The sequence below is a fragment of the Paramisgurnus dabryanus genome, chromosome 17 (assembly GCF_030506205.2).
Source record: "Paramisgurnus dabryanus chromosome 17, PD_genome_1.1, whole genome shotgun sequence".
In the NCBI taxonomy this organism is placed as follows: domain Eukaryota; kingdom Metazoa; phylum Chordata; class Actinopteri; order Cypriniformes; family Cobitidae; genus Paramisgurnus; species Paramisgurnus dabryanus.
Genome location: NC_133353.1, coordinates 14,218,345 through 14,237,187, shown reverse-complemented (window position 1 = coordinate 14,237,187; position 18,843 = coordinate 14,218,345). Strand labels below are relative to the sequence as shown.

The 18,843-nt window shown below is 41.4% G+C and overlaps 1 protein-coding gene across 1 annotated transcript; it reads left to right on the top strand.

The window, feature by feature from the left end:
• The first annotated feature begins 872 nt into the window (after positions 1-872).
• Positions 873-18,816, top strand: arhgef33 (Rho guanine nucleotide exchange factor (GEF) 33). The gene is made up of 15 exons (XM_065255174.2): positions 873-1,040; positions 1,407-1,444; positions 4,160-4,324; positions 4,567-4,664; positions 4,751-4,857; positions 4,989-5,090; positions 7,823-7,949; positions 9,572-9,704; positions 16,164-16,262; positions 16,539-16,631; positions 16,823-17,034; positions 17,227-17,280; positions 17,367-17,970; positions 18,272-18,408; positions 18,494-18,816. Exons 1-15 carry the CDS (start codon positions 1,019-1,021, stop codon positions 18,603-18,605), a joined length of 2,103 nt encoding a protein of 700 aa, XP_065111246.1. The 5' UTR covers positions 873-1,018; the 3' UTR covers positions 18,606-18,816.
• The last annotated feature ends 27 nt before the right edge of the window (positions 18,817-18,843 follow it).

The following is an 18,843-nucleotide window of genomic DNA, read 5'->3' as shown; positions in this document are numbered from 1 at the left end:
GTTTTCTATAGAAAAACACTTCACTCAAATACATTTTTCAAGTATCTATACATTATCATGGTAAAAATACTTCAGTACTGTTCAATTTTGCTCCATGGGGTGAGTGTTTGCCTCAATTTAAGAATTACAGCTAATGGAACGACCATGGAGAGTGATGTTGTCAGATACACAATGTTACATTATCACAGCTAACACCCCTGCAGCGTTGACGTGATCTTTTTTTAACATTAGTCTCAGCACAAAACAACAAGAACACGGGTTCATGCACACAACACAACGTCATAAAGAATCAGGACTTTGTTTTGTGGAAGGAACTGAGAGGAATGTGATCTTCTGTGAACTGCACATCTCCCCTTCATTTACTGGTGGAGTGTATCTCCAAAATACACAAGCTTTTGCAAGCAGCTTTGCTCATGACTGCGGTAAGAAGTCAGGAGTTGTGTGAGATTGTGAAGCTTAATTTTCCCTCCTCTAAAAATGTGTTTGCTGTGGATCAGTACTGGGGGCATAGCTTCTAATAGTTTGGTTCTAACACACTGTCAATTTTATCTGGTGTGTTTTTGATTAGAATTTGAACTTCATAGGAAAAGAGAATACTTTTTCAGAATAAATAAATGTTTACTTCGTGACAATCCTTTTCTGGGTGTTTTTGCTCATATTCCTCATGGAACGTTTAGAGTTAGTTTTAAAATGGAAATTTGGTCTTAAAGGTTGAAAAGGAAATTTAATCAGTACCGTAAAAATGCAAATGGATGACTCTGTCAATTTCTCTCCCATTAATCCATTCACTTACTGTAAAACAAGGCATCTTTTTGTCCTCAACTTCATCAGACTCACATGTTTCAGAGAGGAGGGGGAAAAGGATAAAGAAAAGTACAGATGAGAAGCTGAGAAAAAGGGAAGTAATATACAGAAACTCAGTCACTTAGATTCAGATTCTCCATTTCTAGCAATATAACAATTTGAGATAGGATTTTAAACTACAGTCCAGGATTTGGAACTGGAAGAATATCAGATCATGGCCAATGGCAAAATACAAGGTAAACAACATTGATGATAAACTTAACACATCTCTTCAAAGGGGTTGGTCTGTAGAAATGCATTTTAGTGGTGGATCTTCCATTGTGTGTCTTTACTGGCATTCATTTTATTTTAATGGCAAAACTGCCATTTTAATTTTCTTGCTGAGTGTTTCTGTGTTGTATTGTTTTTGTAAAATTAATTTTGCAGAATTTTTGTCAAATCAACATTTATTTTTATGCAACTTTAACTTAAAAAATACTAGTTTTTATAAGTTATGTCAACTATTCACAGGTCAAAACTTAAAATAATATGTTGAATTGACTTGCAAAACTAATGTGTTTTTAAATTCATGCTGCATTTTTTAACAGTGTGTGTTCTTGCAGGTACAGGTGATGACATGGATGCAATGGACTTTCCTCAGGTACAATGCAACACTCATAGATAAATGAAAAGAGGACTATCACTCTCTCTGATACTTTCACATGATTTTGTATGCTTTGTTGTGTGGCGAAATACGTTCTTTGTTTCTTAAATGGGAAATTTCACAAAACTTTTTAAGATGTAAAATAAATCTTTGGTGTCCCCAGAGTGTGTATGTGAAGTTCTGAAAATACCATATAGATAATTTATTATAGCATGTTATAGCATATAGCAAAATATGTGCTGTTTTTGGGTGTGTCCCTTTAAATGCAAATGATTATATCTCTGCACTAATGGTGCTTTTCCATTGAATAGTAGGGGAGACCGAGGCTGGTTGTCTCACGTGTTGGTTGTCTCAAGGGTTGGTTGTCACATTGCTTATTCCAGACACACTACATGGTGCTGTGGTACAATTTTGATATCAAACTGTTAGCCTTTGATAGCTTACTCATTTGCACTTGTAATTTTGCTGAGCAGACACAAAACATTGAGATGCGGAGACAATTAGAGTACATTTTCATGTTGGTGTTGTTTTTGTGTTGAGAGCTTGTAGAATATTAATCATTTAAAAATTAAACACTCATGAAAAAGCCAAAAGTTGTAGCTTTATTTTGAGTCATCTTTTAGCTATCAAGTTAAAGCCATGTGGCAGCTAGCTTAGCATTTTTGTCAAGAAGTCAGTTGGGGATGGTTGTCTCATAGCTTGCGGGGTTGGTTGTCACATGTGAGTATTGGGCATGTAGACCTTTTAAGACTGTTTGTCTGTTTGTTTGTTTTTGTTTGCAGCAACTTACATGAAACAATTACAAAGAGGTTTTAGCACTCAAAATTATTTCATTTTATTTCTCAACACAGTAGACAATTCCATTAACTGATCACCCACTTTAATCCCATTGTTTAAACATAAGGGGCATTGATGACAACTATCATAAGGGTGGTATTCATATTAAAACTTATTTGCAGTTTCTAGCTTAAAAAAACTAAAAAGTTACACATTATCTTACCAGATGCCAATTTATCACTGAAATCCTACTGAACCTCTATAGAGACAACCAAACCCATACCCTGTGATGAGGTTGGTTGTCACATTGTGTCAGAGTGTCTTTAATGTTTAATTACTTCCTGTTACAATACATTCTAAAAGTATACACATTTAAAGCCAAGACCCCAATTTTCATTTCATGTAGGAATTACTGCTGAAAGATTTTTTGAAGATGAGCAATTCATGCATGAGTAAAAATTGTGACAACCAACCCCGGTCTCCCCTGCCGCACAGGTCAGGTTGGGTCAGGTCAGGTCAGGTCAGCTCACTATACTTTGGCTTGGTTAGCTTTTCCATCGAGTTTAGTGGGAGGGATTATAGGCATGTTGTTATATTTGCGCTGCCTATTGCTGTGACATTATACAAGTGAGAGCGTCGTTGGAATGCTATACGTTCCCATACACTCATTTATTTCCCAGTCCCCACAAAATCAAAATTGACCACCACAAATAAATGTTTGTACATCACGTTTATCACTACAGCTGTCTCACATGACGTTTTGTACGAACACCTGTGGCGTCAGTCAACGCGCTCCTCTGAGCATGATTTAAATTGCAAAATGTCGTACATGCGGAGTTTCGTGTCGCGAATGTACCACCACAAACCTCAAGTCTGGAAACACTGTTAGGTGTTCCTGATTCTCAACATGTGGATTTTTTTTCACCGCTAAAAGGGAGTTTGGGAACTTACAACAAAGCACAGATGATAACAGGTTTGTTCGAAACAGCGCAAGCACGGAGGTGAAGCTAATCTCGCATTTAGCAACGCTCGTCACGATTTTCTCAGACCAATCAGTGATCTTCAGTGTTTTCACGTCATGTTTTATTATCAGCTCAGCTCGCTTGGAACCCCAACCAAAGCCCCCAAAAGTAAGCTGTCCGACCCAAACCGTGGGGTACAATGCAATGGATAAGCGCCATTAATGGCAGCGCCATGGTTAGATTAGTCCAGATTAAGGGGTGGTACACCCTAAAAAAACAAACGCTGCTATATAGCACCAAAACTGTTGCTTTGGATCGTAACCATAGAAGAACCATTTTTGCCATATAGCACCGGTGAAGCACCTGTGTAGAACCATATAGGGGCCATATAGCACCACTATAGCACCACATATGGTTCTACAAAGCACTATATTGTTCTACACAGGTGCTTCACTGGTGCTATATGGCAAAAATGGTTCTTCTATGATTACGAGCAAAGAACCACTTTTGGTGCTATATAGCAGCGTTTGTTTTTAGAGTGTATTATCCCCTTCTGAAACCACAAGGGGAGCCAATTGCAATTACCTATTTTTTCACATGCTTGCAGAGGATGGTTTACTAAAACTAAGTTAATGGGTTGTTGTTTTTCCCATTTTCTATGTTGAAAAAAGCACTAGGGACCTAATTATAGCACTTTTCCATGATATGTCCCCTTTAAATACATCATTCATAAAATTCAACTATTTAAAGCACACTATTGTTTCAATAAAAAGCAACTTATGTAGACAATCACTAACAGAAAGAGTGTGACTGAGCTTAGGCCATATTTAGTGTGACCCCTTACTAAAAAGAACTTCAGTAATCTGAAGTTGTTTTCCTGGCTTTAAGTCCTTAATCTTCATCATTCTTTTCTCTATTGTTCATCTTTGGTTCAGTTTCTCATTAAACCTCAAACTTTGATCCCTTACTTTAGTTTCAGTCAATGTGTTTGGAGCTGAAGTCAGGTTTGAGTGATGTGGCCAAAGATGTTGCCACCCTTCGGCAAACTTACAGTCAACTGGAGGAGACAGTCTCCACCTATCAACAGGAAACTAGTGACAAGATCCTGTCTCTCAGAAACACGCTTAACACCTTACAGGTTCTGAAACACATATATATACACAGAGAAAATGTGAAATGTATTCCTATACATTTAATATAACCAATAATAAACTACAAATACAATTTGCAGTTAAAATTACATTAGCAATTTAGCATTCACATACCTTATATTCATTAAATCTGTCTTGTCCAGATCAATAATTGTTGAGTGTTATGAATATGCTCTATTTGGTGACATTTTGTGTGTCCGTGTTTGTTGTTATTACTGTGTGTGCGCAGGAGGATATAGGCACTGCTCTATCACAACTATATGAGATGAAGAGCAACCAAAAAGACCTACAGAGAGACCTTGACCACATGCAGGTCACACATCACAGGTGCTACACACTCCTTATTTATATAATAAATATAAGATTTGAAATCCAAATACATAGACTTAATTGTGATGCCATTTTATTGACAGGAAAGGATCAAGGGGGGAGAGCTCGGTGGAAGGCCACGGCTCCCTTTCCAGCCAAACAGACCTTAGTCACATTCAGCATTACATCAGCAGCCTTTCAGCCAATCAGAGTGAGTACTTATAAAACTTGAGAGATGTACACTTGAAATGAAAATGTTTGTACAGTAAATAACCAACCATGAACCAGAAACTATTGTATGGGACTATATAAGATGAACTAAAGATGTGTTTTTGTGGTTAGACTTTCATCCTGAACATGACAATACTGGCCAAAAGAAGCTCCCAGTGTGGAGAGAAAGAAAAAGCAGCAAAGATTTGACAGAGCAGAACAATTCAAGTTTAAGTATGCAAAGTATTGTATTGTTCAATTGTCTTGAGCCTTCTATATCTATTTGGTATATTTTAAAATTCAGTACTATTTTATCCTTACAAATTATTCATTATTCATACAGATTTAGAACAACATGAGGACGAGTAAATGATGACAGAATTTTCATATTAAAGTGAACTATCCCTTTAAAACGTTCATATGCAGTGGCAAGAAACAGTATGTAAACCCCTAGGAATGAACGGTTTCTCTACAATGATTTGCCATAAATGTGATCTAATCCTTATCTAGGTCACAACAATAGACAAACACAAATAATTCTAGTTTATTGTTTCTTTTTTTAAAACACCCATTTAACATTCATAGTGCTGGAGGAAAATATAAGTGAACTCATAAACGAATTTGTGTCAGAAGCTGGCAAACTGGAGTCCAATTAATACAATGCATTTAAAGGTGGGGTTTAGTGCTACTTTGACTGATAAAAAGACACTTAAACGTTTTAAAATTGCTGTCCTTAAGAAACATCAGCTCTTATGAACCTCGTTAGAGTTAGCTCTCTAAAGATATCCGATTAAAAGTTGTTGCACTCCATAAGGCTGAAAAGGGATACAAAACAATCTCAAAATGTTTAGACATCCATCAGTTGACATTTAGACAAATTGTCTACAAATGGAGACAGTTAAATGCTGTAGCTTCTCTTCTTAGAAGTGGGAGCCGAGCCAAGATGATTCCTAAGGCACAATGCAGAATATTCTAAGAAGTGTAAAAAAACATGAGTAACAGCTAAAGGTTTGAAGACGTCATTGGAACTGGCACACATCTCTGTTCATGAGTCTCCCATATGCAAGTCTTTGAACAGGCACAGTGTCTATGGCAGAACCCCACAGAGGAAGCCACTGCTCTCCTGAAAACATATGGTGCGGCAGTGGTTCATGTAGAACATTCACTCTTAGAAAGGATGTGTTAATTTTTTACACATCTTTGTGCGTTAAGCTTTTAACACATGATGTGTAATTTTAACACATTATGTGTCATTTTGTATTGATTTTGTGTTAAAATATAACACAAGTTGTGTTAAAAGTAACACAAAATGTGTTGTTTTAATAATAACACAGTGATGGGTGAATTCTGGTAAAACGCATTTAGTGTGTCGTCCCACAATCAACACTAATGTGTTGTTTTTAACACATTAGTTCTAAGAGTGTTGGTGGTTCAATCCCCAGTTCCACCTGACCAAATGTCAAGGTGTCCTTGAGCAAGACACCTAACCCCAGCTGCTCCCGATGAACTGGATGGCGCCTTGCATGGCTTCAGTGTACACCGCCGTCAGTGTATGAATGTGTGAGTGTATGGGTGAATGTGAGGCAATATTGGGTGCGCTTTGGATGGCCATTAGTCTATAAAAGCGCTTTATAAATGCAGTCCATTTACCATTGCTGTGAGCCTAAAGTTTGCAAAAGAGCACCTTGGCAAACCCCAGTACTACATGATTCAAAACTTGAATTGTTCTGGAAGATTACTATAGGGCTTTTCACACTGCAATTAACCCTGGGTTATCTTCGTGTAAACCCTGCTTTTAACCCTGGGTTAAGGATCGTTTCACACTTGTAATTTAGAAGCTTGAAAGCAGGTTTAGCATCGCTTTTGTGGGGTTAACCCCGCATTGTGGTGCCAAACGCATGCAGTGTGAAACGAAGCAGGGTTAAAATGTTATGACCCTAATTAAACACAGCTGAAGTAGCAAATCAAGGTGTTCAGGGTTGCTTGATAATTACAGACAGGTGTGTTGGAGCTGGGTTGGAGACTCCTGACCCAGGGTTTAGGAATGCACAGTGTGAAACGTCAAATTATGAATACCCAGGGTTATCTCTTAACCCCTGGTTAAGTTTGAACAGTGTGAAAAATGAAAAAATAACCCAGGATTCCGTAAACCCTGGTTTTAGAATAACCCAGGGTTAACAATTTCAGGTGTGAAAAGCCCTAAAGGTGCCAAAAGGGCACAGCTTACCAACATCAAAACAACATCCCAACAGTGAAGTATGGGGAGGGAACATAATGATTTGGGCATGCTTTGCTGCCATCATTGAGGGAAAAAGGAATTACCAAGTTTAACAAATTAAACAATATCCTAAAGGATAATGTCAGGATGACTGTCCGCCAATTAAAGCTCAGTAAAAGTTGGTTGATGCAGCAGGACAATGAGCTTAAAATAAATCTACCACAGACTGGCTTAAAAAAAAAATGCACCATTTGATCTGGCCTAGTCAAAGCCCAGACCTTAACCAGTGGAATGACCTTACAAGAGCGGTTCACACAAACTTGTTGAAGTTAAAGTGGTTTTATAAAGGGGAATTGGCAAAAATTCCCTCCGAAAGTTGTGCAGGTCTCATTCAGAACTACTGAAAGTGCTTGCTTGTAGTAATTGCTGCCAAAGGAGGTTCAACAAGCTATTAAATCCAAGGATTCACTTACATTTTCCTTCAGCACTATGAATGTTTAACAGGTGTTTTCAAAACAGACACAAGAAACTAGAATTTTTTGTGTGTTGTGAGCTTATGCACATTGTGTTTGTCTATTGTTGTTACCTAGATGAGGATCAAATCACATTTTATGGCCAATCACTGTAGAAAACCAGCTTATTTCTAGGGTATTTACATACTTTTTTGCCACTGTAGATTCTGAATTACAAATTTTCAATATGATCCCAGACTTTTTAACAGTCCTAAAACATTACATGTGTGTTTCAGCTCAGAGGCAGACAGCAGCGCTGGAGTTGTTAGAGTCTGAGAGACTCTATGTGTCGTATCTGTCACTCCTTCTAAAGGCAAACATCTCTTATAATGGCTCAGAGAACATCAACCTCAAAGAGAAACAGTAACTATATATCTTTCACACATACATAGGGCAAATGAAGGTAAATCGTGAGCCACATTTTACTTTTGAATGTCAAAAAGTTGCCTAATGTACTTAAATTCATTCTAACAAACAATGGGGAATTAAATTAAATAACATACATTTAATTTACCCTTTATTATAGACAATTAGGTAAACTAAGTCCAGTGCAAGGTGGATTCCTTTTTGACACAGAAAAAATGGTTTAGTAATGAACAAACACAGGGCCCTATTTTAACGGTCTAAGTGCATTGTCTAAAGTGCACGGTGCACTGTCTAAATGGGCATGTCCAAATCCACTTTTGCTAATTTACGGACAGGAAAAATGCCTAAAGCCTAAAAGGGTTGTTCCTATTTCATAATGAGTAATGGGTGTGTTTTGGGCATAATGTGCAATAAACCAATGAGAGTCTCAGCTCTCATCACCTTTAAAAGCCAGTTGCGCCCGGCACCATGCCTAATCCCTATTTAGAAAGCGGAATTTGTAAACTGAAAAACTAAGCAGAGAAAATACACCACCAGTTTAAGATTAATGTTAAAAAATTGTGTTGCTTTTATTTGTATTTTATTTGTACATTATTGTTATTTTTTTAATTAAAATCTGTTTTTTTCCAGTCATGGAAGTAACATTAACAGGCTTTTAATTGCTGTAAATGTATTGATATCCTACATAATCATTGTAATCTCATAAATAATATGCAATTATGCAAGAAAATGTTTGAACTCTAAAAATACAAACAAGAGAATTTACAAACGTGCGGAGAGCGGTTTTAACACTCGGACAGCGCCATGGATTTTTTAAAAGCATTAGGCTATAAAGATTATCGTCTCACTATATCCACAGGTACAAAGTCATCATATAAATAAAATCTGTGGGCATTTAAAAAACATTTAAAAACAGATGCATTTATTTACTTACCAGGCTACAGGTGAAGCAGGTCTTTACCCCTTCTAACGTCTCATAATCGGTCCTCATTTATGTCCAAGAGACTCAATTATAATCTTTTTGATTGCTTTAATTTTTCATATTTAAAAGCTTTTTTGCCATGTGTGTGATAAGCTAACTTGGGTTGTTGTCCTGTTTATAGGTGCTGCGCATATTTCTAACACGCTCATTAAATAACAAAAACACTATTGCACCATAGACTTTAGACCAGGTTTTCGTTGGTCAATGGTGAAGTCTATTTTAGTTGCTTCAAAATAGCAATGCGCCAACAATGCGCCTGAACACACCTTGTTTTCAGACCAGAACGGCCATGGACGCAAATGCATTTGCTATTTAAAAAAGCGCTAAACGTGAAAATGATAATTGCGCTGGGCTGAAACTAGCAAAAGACACTTGCGTCGCGAATTGCGCCGGGTGTATGATAGGGCCCACACTCTTAAAAGGTTTTAAGGGCCAGATTTACCAACAGCTTGTCTTAAATCATTTTGCTCCTGAAATGGCAGCAATTGTAGTTGATAGAAGAAGGCTTGGCAAAGATCAGAAAGTGTGTGGTACAAGATTGATATTCCCTTCTTTTATTTAATGTTAGTTACATATCTAATGATTGCAACATGTAAAACAGTGTTTTAAGATGCATTTTGTTGTTTTCTCCTGTCAGGCCTTTCCCCTCCACTCTGCGTTTCTTAATTCAGCAGCACCTGGAACTCTTGCATCTCCTCCAAGAGAGAGTTCTGAAGAGCCATTTGCAGGGCATCATGGGTGATGTTTTCCTAAGGCTCACAAGCAAAAATGTAAAAAACTGTCTAAACATTTAAGAAACATGTCAAAGTAGTTAAGATAAGATGCATTAACTATTATTAAAAGAATTGGTAAAAATAACGTCTCGGGTTACGTATGTAACCCTGGTTCCCTGAGAAGGGAACGAGACGCTGCGTCGCCATAGCAACGCTTTGGGGAACGCCTCGGCGTGACTAATCTGAAGCACGTGTAAAACATAAACAATGATGAGATAATTGTATACTGACCGTGATGCCGTGCGGACCAGGGGTATAAGAAGGCATCCCACACAAATACACTCGCTACAAGTGCCGAAGCAAGTGCCTGCAGGGATGCAGGGAGTATGGCATGGAGACGCAGCGTCTCGTTCCCTTCTCAGGGAACCAGGGTTACATACGTAACCCGAGACGTTCCCTTTCGAGGAACTCGAGCTGCGTCGCCATAGCAACGCTTTGGGGAACGAGATGCCCATGCTTCCATACTACCAAATGCCTGTAGCGTGTATAACTGAACACAGTCAAGGCAAAGAACCTGGGACCCTAAAGAGGGGTCTAGGTCTAAATTATAAATCTGACGAAGGTGAGCGGTGAAAACCAACCGGCCGCATCACATACGTCCTGGAGCGAAATGCCTAACCCTAAGGCCTTAGGGACAGCCATACCCCGAGTAGAGTGGGCACTCACAGCGACGGGTGAGTGTATACCCTGATGTTCATAATCCAGTGAGATAGCATCCACTATCCATCTGCTCAAAGTCTGCTTGGTCACCGGTAAACCTTTTCTGGGTGAACCAAAGCACACAAATAACTGCTTGGACTCCTCCACTGAGCAGTCCTGTAAACATATGTATCCAGTGCTCACACAGGACACACCAAATTCAGCTTTTCCTGGTCCGCGCTCCTGAAGGGGGGAGGACAAAGGGCCCGCAGAACAATGGGCCTCGGCACATAGTTCAGCACCTTGGGAACATATCCTGGCTTTGGGTGTAGAAAAGCCTTAGCCATGGTGCAAACTCAGACCTGCAGGGGATACTGACAGGGCCTGAAGGTCCCCCACTCGCTTTAGAGAGGTAATAGCAGAAGGAACACAGTCTTAAAGGCCAGAAACCTATCTGGCGAAGTCTCAAGTGGCTCGAACGGAGCCAACGAGAGCCCTCCCAGCACGACCGCTAGGTCCCAAGTAGGCACCCTAGTGCGGCTAACAGGTCGCAACCTGCGAGTGCCACAAAGAAAGCGAGGCACTTATGGGTGTCTACCCACTGATGAGCCTTCCACATGAGTATGGTAGGCAGAAACTGCTGCCGTTAAACCTTAATGGTGGAAGGAGTAAACTCATCAGAGAACGCTCCTGCAGAAACCTCAGAACTACGTCGACAGGGCAGTAAACTGGGTCTGTCAGATGAGCTGAACACCAAGAGGTGAAAATTTCCCACTTAAGGGAATAAAGTTTCCCCGTGGAAGGACAAACACAACCAGGGGGAAAGGCATACAGACGTAGCCTCGGCCACGACTGTACCATGGAAAACCACAGTGGGTAAAGTGTGGTGTCCTGGGATGCAAACAGATCTACCTCTGCGCATCCAAACCCTTTCCAGATGTGGTTCACCACATCTAGATGAAGTCTCCACTCCTATCGGAGATGTCTGTTGTCTCGAAGGGGCATCTGCCACATTCAGGTGGCGTGGTATGTAGACTGCCCTCAGAGAGTCCAGAAGTGTATGGTAGGCAGAAACTGCTGCCACCTATACCTTAAAGGTGGAGTAATGATATGGTCTCCACAACCTCAGTTGGTAGCATGACATTCTTCCAAAGGAGTATGGTAGGCAGAGACTGCTGCCACCTAAACCTTAGGGTGGAAGGAGTTAACCCAGCAGAGAATTGCTCCTGCAGAAACCTCAGTACCACGTCAAGGGGCAGTTGACTGGGTCTGTCAGGTGAGCTGAGCACCGAAAGGTGAAGTTTCTCTACTTTAGGGCATAAGCTTCCTCGTAGAGGGAGCTCTGAAGTAAACATCTGGTTTCCACAACCTCATTCGGGAGCATGAGGTCCTTCCAAAGGAGCATGGTAGGCAGAGACTGCTGCCACCTAGACCTTAAGGGTGGAAGGTGTTAAGCCAGCAGAGAATTGCTGCTGCAGAAACCTCAGTACCACATAAACAGGGCAGTTGACTGGGTTTGTAAGAGGAGTTAAACACCAACAGGTGAAATATTCTCCACATAAGGGCATAAAGCTCTCTTGAGGGTTGTCCAGACGAGATATGAGGTCCTTCTAGGAGTATGGTAGAGGCAGAAACTGCTGCCACCTAAGCCTTAAGAGTGGAAGGAATTAAGCCAGCAGAGAATTGCTCCAGCAGAAACCTTGAAACAACATAAACAGGGCAGTTGACTGGCTCTGTCAGGTGAGCTGAACACCATGAGTTGAAGTTTCTCCACATAGGGCCTAAGCTCCTGATGGAGCTCTGGAGTAATCATATGGGCTCCACAACCTCAGTTGGGAGCATGACATCCTTCCAAAGGAGTATGGTAGGCAGAAACTGCTGCCACCTAAGCCTTAAGAGTGGAAGGAAGTAAGCCAGCAGAGAATTGCTCCTGCAGAAACCTCAGTACCACATAAACAGGGCAGTTGACTGGGTCTGTCAGGTGAGCTGGACACCATGAGGTGAAGTTTCTCCACTTAGTGCCTAAGCTCCTGGGGGAGCTCTGGAGTAACCATATGGTCTCCACAACCTCAGTTGGGAACATGACATCCTTCCAAAGGAGTATGGTAGGCAGAGACTGCTGCCACCTAAACCTTAAGAGTGGAAGGAGTTAAACCAGCAGGGAATTGCTCCTACAGAAACCTCAGCACCACATAAACAGGGCAGTTAACTGGGTTTGTCAGGAGTAAAGTATGGTCTCCACAACCTCAGTTGGGAGACCTGAGCCTACGAGCCTGGCCCCCTCAGAGGCCAAACCAACAGGCCATATCCCTGGCAAGCTTCTGTGGTAGAGTGATTGGGGAAAGGAGAAAACCACATTGGGCAGTGTGTGCGGTCCTGAGACGCAAACAGATCCACCTCTGCCCGTCCAAATCCTCTCCAAATGGGGTTCACCACATCTGGCTGGAGTCTCAACTCCCCAGCAATGGGTGTTGCCATACAGGGCATCTGCCACATTCAAGTGGCCTGGGATCCAAATCGTCGTCAATGAGCACAGTTTGTCCAGAGACCACAATGCCATTATCCCAAAATCAATAATGTAGTGATTTTGGACCTCTCGGCCTTCCATACTGTACTCCAACCTGTGGGGAGTGCATCTGTTGTCAGTGTCACACGCCAGTAGCACGCACCCAAAAACAGGCTTTAGAATGGAAACCAAGGTTTTCTCCACACCACCAGAGCACGCAGGCAACGATGCGTGACTTTGATAGCAGATCTCCTTAATAATTTATTAATCAACCACTGATGTGATGTCTATCTGGACAAGCACATGATGGCTCCTAAGGTCTGGAAGGAAATGGGAGTCCAACCCATACCACCATCATTTCCAAGGCAATTTCAGTGCCATAGCCGATGATGAGTTCCAGCGATTTTGATCCTTTTGGCTTTCCATAATCGCAACAACCTGGGAGGGAATGCTTCTGTTGTCAGCGTCACACATCGACAATGCGCACCCAACACAGGACCTTGGGACAGAAGCCATGGCTTTCTTCCGGTTACCAGAGCACGCAAACAACGGTGCGCGACTTTGATCATGCGAGACGGGTTTCCCCTCGGGAAAAACCCTCCCGTGTTGAATGGAGACATAAGCTCGATGTAAGGAATCAGTCCTCGGATCTGATTGTATCACAATCGGTTTCAGTAACAGCATAGAACTGAGCCGCATCACTGAACGATTACAAGTCCCCTCCTTTTGGAACAATAAAGTAAAGGCTGTAAGCTGTCATTTCTCATGTGGAGGTTCTACAGCCTCCTGCACAAGAATGTAGCCATGCTCCACTACTGGAGCCAGCTGTATGCAAGTGAAGGTTAATGGCGGCTGCCTGTCGTACTATGCACCAAAGGGAAGCAGACACCATAAATGAGGTGTGAGCTGCTTTGCTTCAATAAGAAAGTGAGTGCCACGAACGAAGACGTCACCCGCCTCAGCAGATGAGGATCTCGAATCGTAACACACAAAATCATTATCTGAATTATGGCGCACCAGCGGCCGATCAGGAGAATAAATGCTTTGTACAGCTGTACAAGCAACACACAGCATAGACACAAAATCACTGTTTGACTCATCAAACAATGACAAACAGCTCATGCAGGCTCAGCCAGGCTGTGACAGGCAGAATTACATACATAGCCTACACATACAGGTGTAAAAACGTATGTATATATAATACCTTCATACTGTAAAAAGAGGAGGCTTCACGTGGAAACTGCACGTTTAGCCTTAAACAGTAGGCGGATTATGAAGATGATCCATCTTTCCGGAGAAAGACAGCTGAAAATATATGGCTCTCACGCAGGGCGCCTTCCCGATCCGGCGAGTGAGAGAGAGGGACTTCACGTGCAGGCGGAGATACCGCCGCCTGCGCGAAATCATATGGCGACTCCCACGAGTGCAACCGCCGCTGAGAAGCGGGATCGCAGCCGCGAACCCAAGCTTCCTAGAGAGCGAGAGACAGATGTCACGGGTGTAGGCGGGGATACCGCCGCCTGCACGCATGAGTGCAGTCACCGCTCTGCCTCGACAGAAGCGGGACCGGATCCGTGAGGGCGCGAGCCTGAGATATCCTTCTCTAAGCGCGAAGCTGGAGCGCAACACGTGCACGGGAATGATCACAGTGCACACAGCCAGTTTCCTCAAAAGCCAACTGTGCGTGCTGCGCTCGAAGACACATATACATGTGTATCCTTGTCTGTGATATCGCGCTGACAGGGAGATACACATACTTGAACTTCTTAAACATACTTCAGATTTATGCAAACATACACGTAGTCACTTGCTGAGGCACTAAAAGCGAGTGTGTTTGTGTGGGATGCCTTCTTATACCCCTGGTCCGCACGGCATCACGGTCAGTATACAATTATCTCATCATTGTTTATGTTTTACACGTGCTTCAGATTAGTCACGCCGAGGCGTTCCCCAAAGCGTTGCTATGGCGACGCAGCTCGAGTTCCTCGAAAGGGAACCACTATGTAAGGATTTCTTAAGCAAACAATTAAGATCGATCCCATGCCTTCTCTGAAATGTGAGTTTACAAGACACCTGGGGAGACAATTAACAGGGGACCAATGAACAAAAGGACTACAAAATGACTACAAAAATGAGACAGGAAATAGGAACTCAAAAACCCATGAAAAGTCCATGAATCACAGAACATGATTATGACATAAGCCCTCCAGGAGCGGCTTCTAGACGCTCCTAAATGTCCAGGTGGGTGGTGAAGGGGGCAGAACAGTGGTACAAAGATCACAGTGAACTCATGATCAGCCATCTTGACTGGGACAGAGAGTACAGTTAACTGGGCAATGGCAATCTAAGCGAGGGCAGAGAGTCTAGGGAACTCTGGTTCAGTCAACCTGGTTTGGACACCAGACTCTGGTACCTCTTATCTTGCCATCCTATCTGCTGACACTGCAGAGGCAGCCTCCACAAACACTGGGATCGCCACTATTAACATATGACCGGTCTGGCTCCCTGGTACTTGGAGCTGATGCTTACTGCCCCCCCCCCAAAAAAAATATGTAAGGGAGGTGTCCTCCTCCACCTCGCCCACGGTGAAGGGGGATCCGCTTTACGCCAGGGCCAGATCTACAAAGTCCAAAAAACTCCCTTGAGGATAGCTGGGTAATCGGTATGTGGAACAAGATCCAATTAGTTCTGAGTGTGATCCTCAATGGAGCCGGAGCCCAGGCTGAGCTTTAGGAAGGCTCATAGCCAGAGACCATGGATTAGCTGGATCCATTGTGGTTCTTTGGTAATGACTGGAGATTGGAGAAGCGGATCCAAATGAGGCATTTATTAAAGTAAGACAAGATAATCCAAAGGAACAAGACTAGGAACAGAAAACCACCAAACAAAACAAGTTTAAGAACTGACAAAAACAAGCAGCACAATAGGGCGGGGTGACCAAACTCGGCCCTGGGGGGCTGGTTTCCAGTAAAGTTTAGCTGAAACTTCCCTCAAAACACCTAACTGAAAGTTTCTAGTCTGCCTAGAAAGACCTTAATTAGCTGGATTAGGTGTGTTTGATTAGAGTTGGAGCAAAACTCTGCAGAGACACCGGCCCTCCAGGAGCAGGATTGGACATTCCTGCACTAGAGCTATATATACACAGGGTAAACTATATAACAAGAATCACAAAGGGAGACAATCAACAGGGCACCAATGAACAAAAGAACTACAAAATGACTACAAAAACGAGTCAGGAACTCAAAAAACAAACCAAAAGTCCATGAGAAACAGAACGTGATGATGACATTATGTGTGTTTGTGTTTTGCAGAGTGATTTTCTGGACCACTATGTATCTTACTTGAGGGAACTACCAGAGTGTTTGAATGTTGTTAGTTTATGCTCCTCTTCAAAAGCAGGTTTACTGGAGGTAAAGATACACACAATACAGTTATTAAACAAAAACATAAAATTAATAAAATTGCAAAAAAACTTTCAGAAAATGACAAAACTGTTGTTTAAGAGAAATGACTGAAACATAAAGGTTATTAAAAAAATGTAAATTGTGTTATGTTTGTTTATTGTTATTTTGTTACATAAATGACCCCGATTCATTTTAGTCCATTCTTAATAACTGTATATGGTTATAGCTGAGATTAATCTACATATAGCTGGTCTCTGATTTGTTATTTGGTTTCTAATCCAGAGTGACATTACAGGAGATGAGACATGCCAGTCACTGTACTCTCTGCTTCTAAAGCCTGTCCGGCGGATCCCAGAATACCATACACTCCTGCAAGTAGGCAACTCATCTTTAGGTTCTTACTAACAGCACATTTTAGCATGTTTATTATTTAAAATATGGATTTTTTATATTTTATCAAAATACAAGAAAGCATGTCAGATGCACATAGAGGGTTTTGCATCTGATCTCTTCAAATACAGCTACATGTATGTATATATAACAACAGGTGTATGTGTGTCTTGCAGAGTTTGTTGCAACAGACAGAATCAGAGCATCCAGATTATTACCTTTTACTGGTATGTGTACAACAGCTCAGATCTTTCATGACACATTACAGCCAACTGATACAACACAACCAGGAACTCCTCACACACAATCATACTGTGCGAGAACACACACACAACCTGTGTACAAGTCAGCAGGATTGGCCCTCCCACAGCCGAAAAGAGCTAAGCAGGTTAGCAATTTATATAGTCTATAGAAATCTTACAAATTAAATTCAGTATATAAATATAAGTAATGAAACAAATGAAAATAGAAATCTAAATATAATTATAATATAATTCCAATGATCCTTCTTGTTAAAAAAAATATAAAGGAAATATGTAATTACATATGCAAAACTGTATCTGCCTTTACCTTTTGCCAGGTCTACAGGAAGACAGCTGTATAAATTGGACTATGAGAACTCACAAAATTATAGGTAAGTTGACAATCCAAGCACCCACCAAATGTATCCCAAATTAAGCTCTGTAGGATTTCACTTGTCTCTCTGATTTTCGCTCCAAGTGATCCATCTCAAGGTTTGCGTCGTAACAAGCGCTACCCTGACTATGAACCAGCACCCTACCTCTATGATCCAGAAATCTCCTCCCCTGTATCCTTCCTGACTGATTCTGACCATCGCCACAAGGCAGTACCAGTTCCCCTGCACAGCATTCCAGAGACAGACAGAGCCGGATCGTCCCTCGCTGATGCTCTGGGTGCACTCCTGCCATACAGAGGTGGAGACGCTCGCTGCTCAAGTCCGTCCCATTCCTCGGACTCCAGTATTGATATCGCCTTTGTGCGCTGTAGCCCTTCCCATAGTCCACCCCACCTGTCCCAGAGTAGGGGTGGCATGATATATAGGTCCAACATAGGCGGTGTGTTACTTGACTCAGCAGACATTATGAAGCCACGCCCTCTACATGCAGTGCAAAAAAAGAGCAAATCACTAAATGGCCTGCAGATGGACAGAATTGATGGCCACACCCAACAGATGAGAATTCCAACCCACCCAAAGCTCGAGCGCCAGTCAAGTGCCAAAACAAGATTGAGACCAGGCAGTCCAAAACACAGATACGAAATACACACTGACTCAGAGGAACAACCACAGCCAATACATCAAAAGGTTGTCAGCCTCAACAACACACACAAACACACACCTATATCACATGAACACATAAAATATACATCACATGGTCACTTACATATTATTGCACATATGTTACCTGATGCCTCTCATACACAAAGTAATTTGTTAATTAAATAAATTTAATTATTAGTGGTGCTTAGTAAGGCATCACTGCTACTGTCGCTCTTATTAAAAGTATTAAACTTTTAGTTGTAAATTGAAAATCTGCAGTGTGTAAGAGTATTTTTGTGTTTCTATATTTGTGAGAGCATGCATATGTAATCGCTCTGTTCTACAGGATTCCAGAAGCTTAGTGTGGGAGGACCTTAAATTGAAGGGTGTGTCTAATGACTATGACCACACACCCCTAAGTGAACATAGTAGAAAAGAGACAAAAGGATTTAGGAACTCCTTTAAAAAGCTCTTTAAGAAAAAGTGAGTTACAATATCTCACTATACTTCACTGGATTAAATATTCAGAGTACCCACCACCATAATACATTTTTTGCTTGTTTGTCAGGTCTAGTGATGGAAAAGAGAAGACATTGAAAGCTGAGTGCAAAAGCAGCGGAAACATGGAGTCAAGCAGAGCCACTCAAACAGGAGAGATTGACAGAGGAACTGCTGTTTAAAGTCAAACACTGGAAGAGGAGTAGTTATAAAACACACACTGTGTAATCACTTAATTATTTGCAGACATATTAATAAAAAAAGTTATTGAATTTGATAAATTAATATGCATTACACATTTGGGGGGGGGTAAAACTATAAAATAAAAACTACAGGGTAATGACTTATTATTTAAAACACTTCTAATGATATAAACTATGTTGTATATTGTCTATATACAAAAATATTTACATTGTGTAA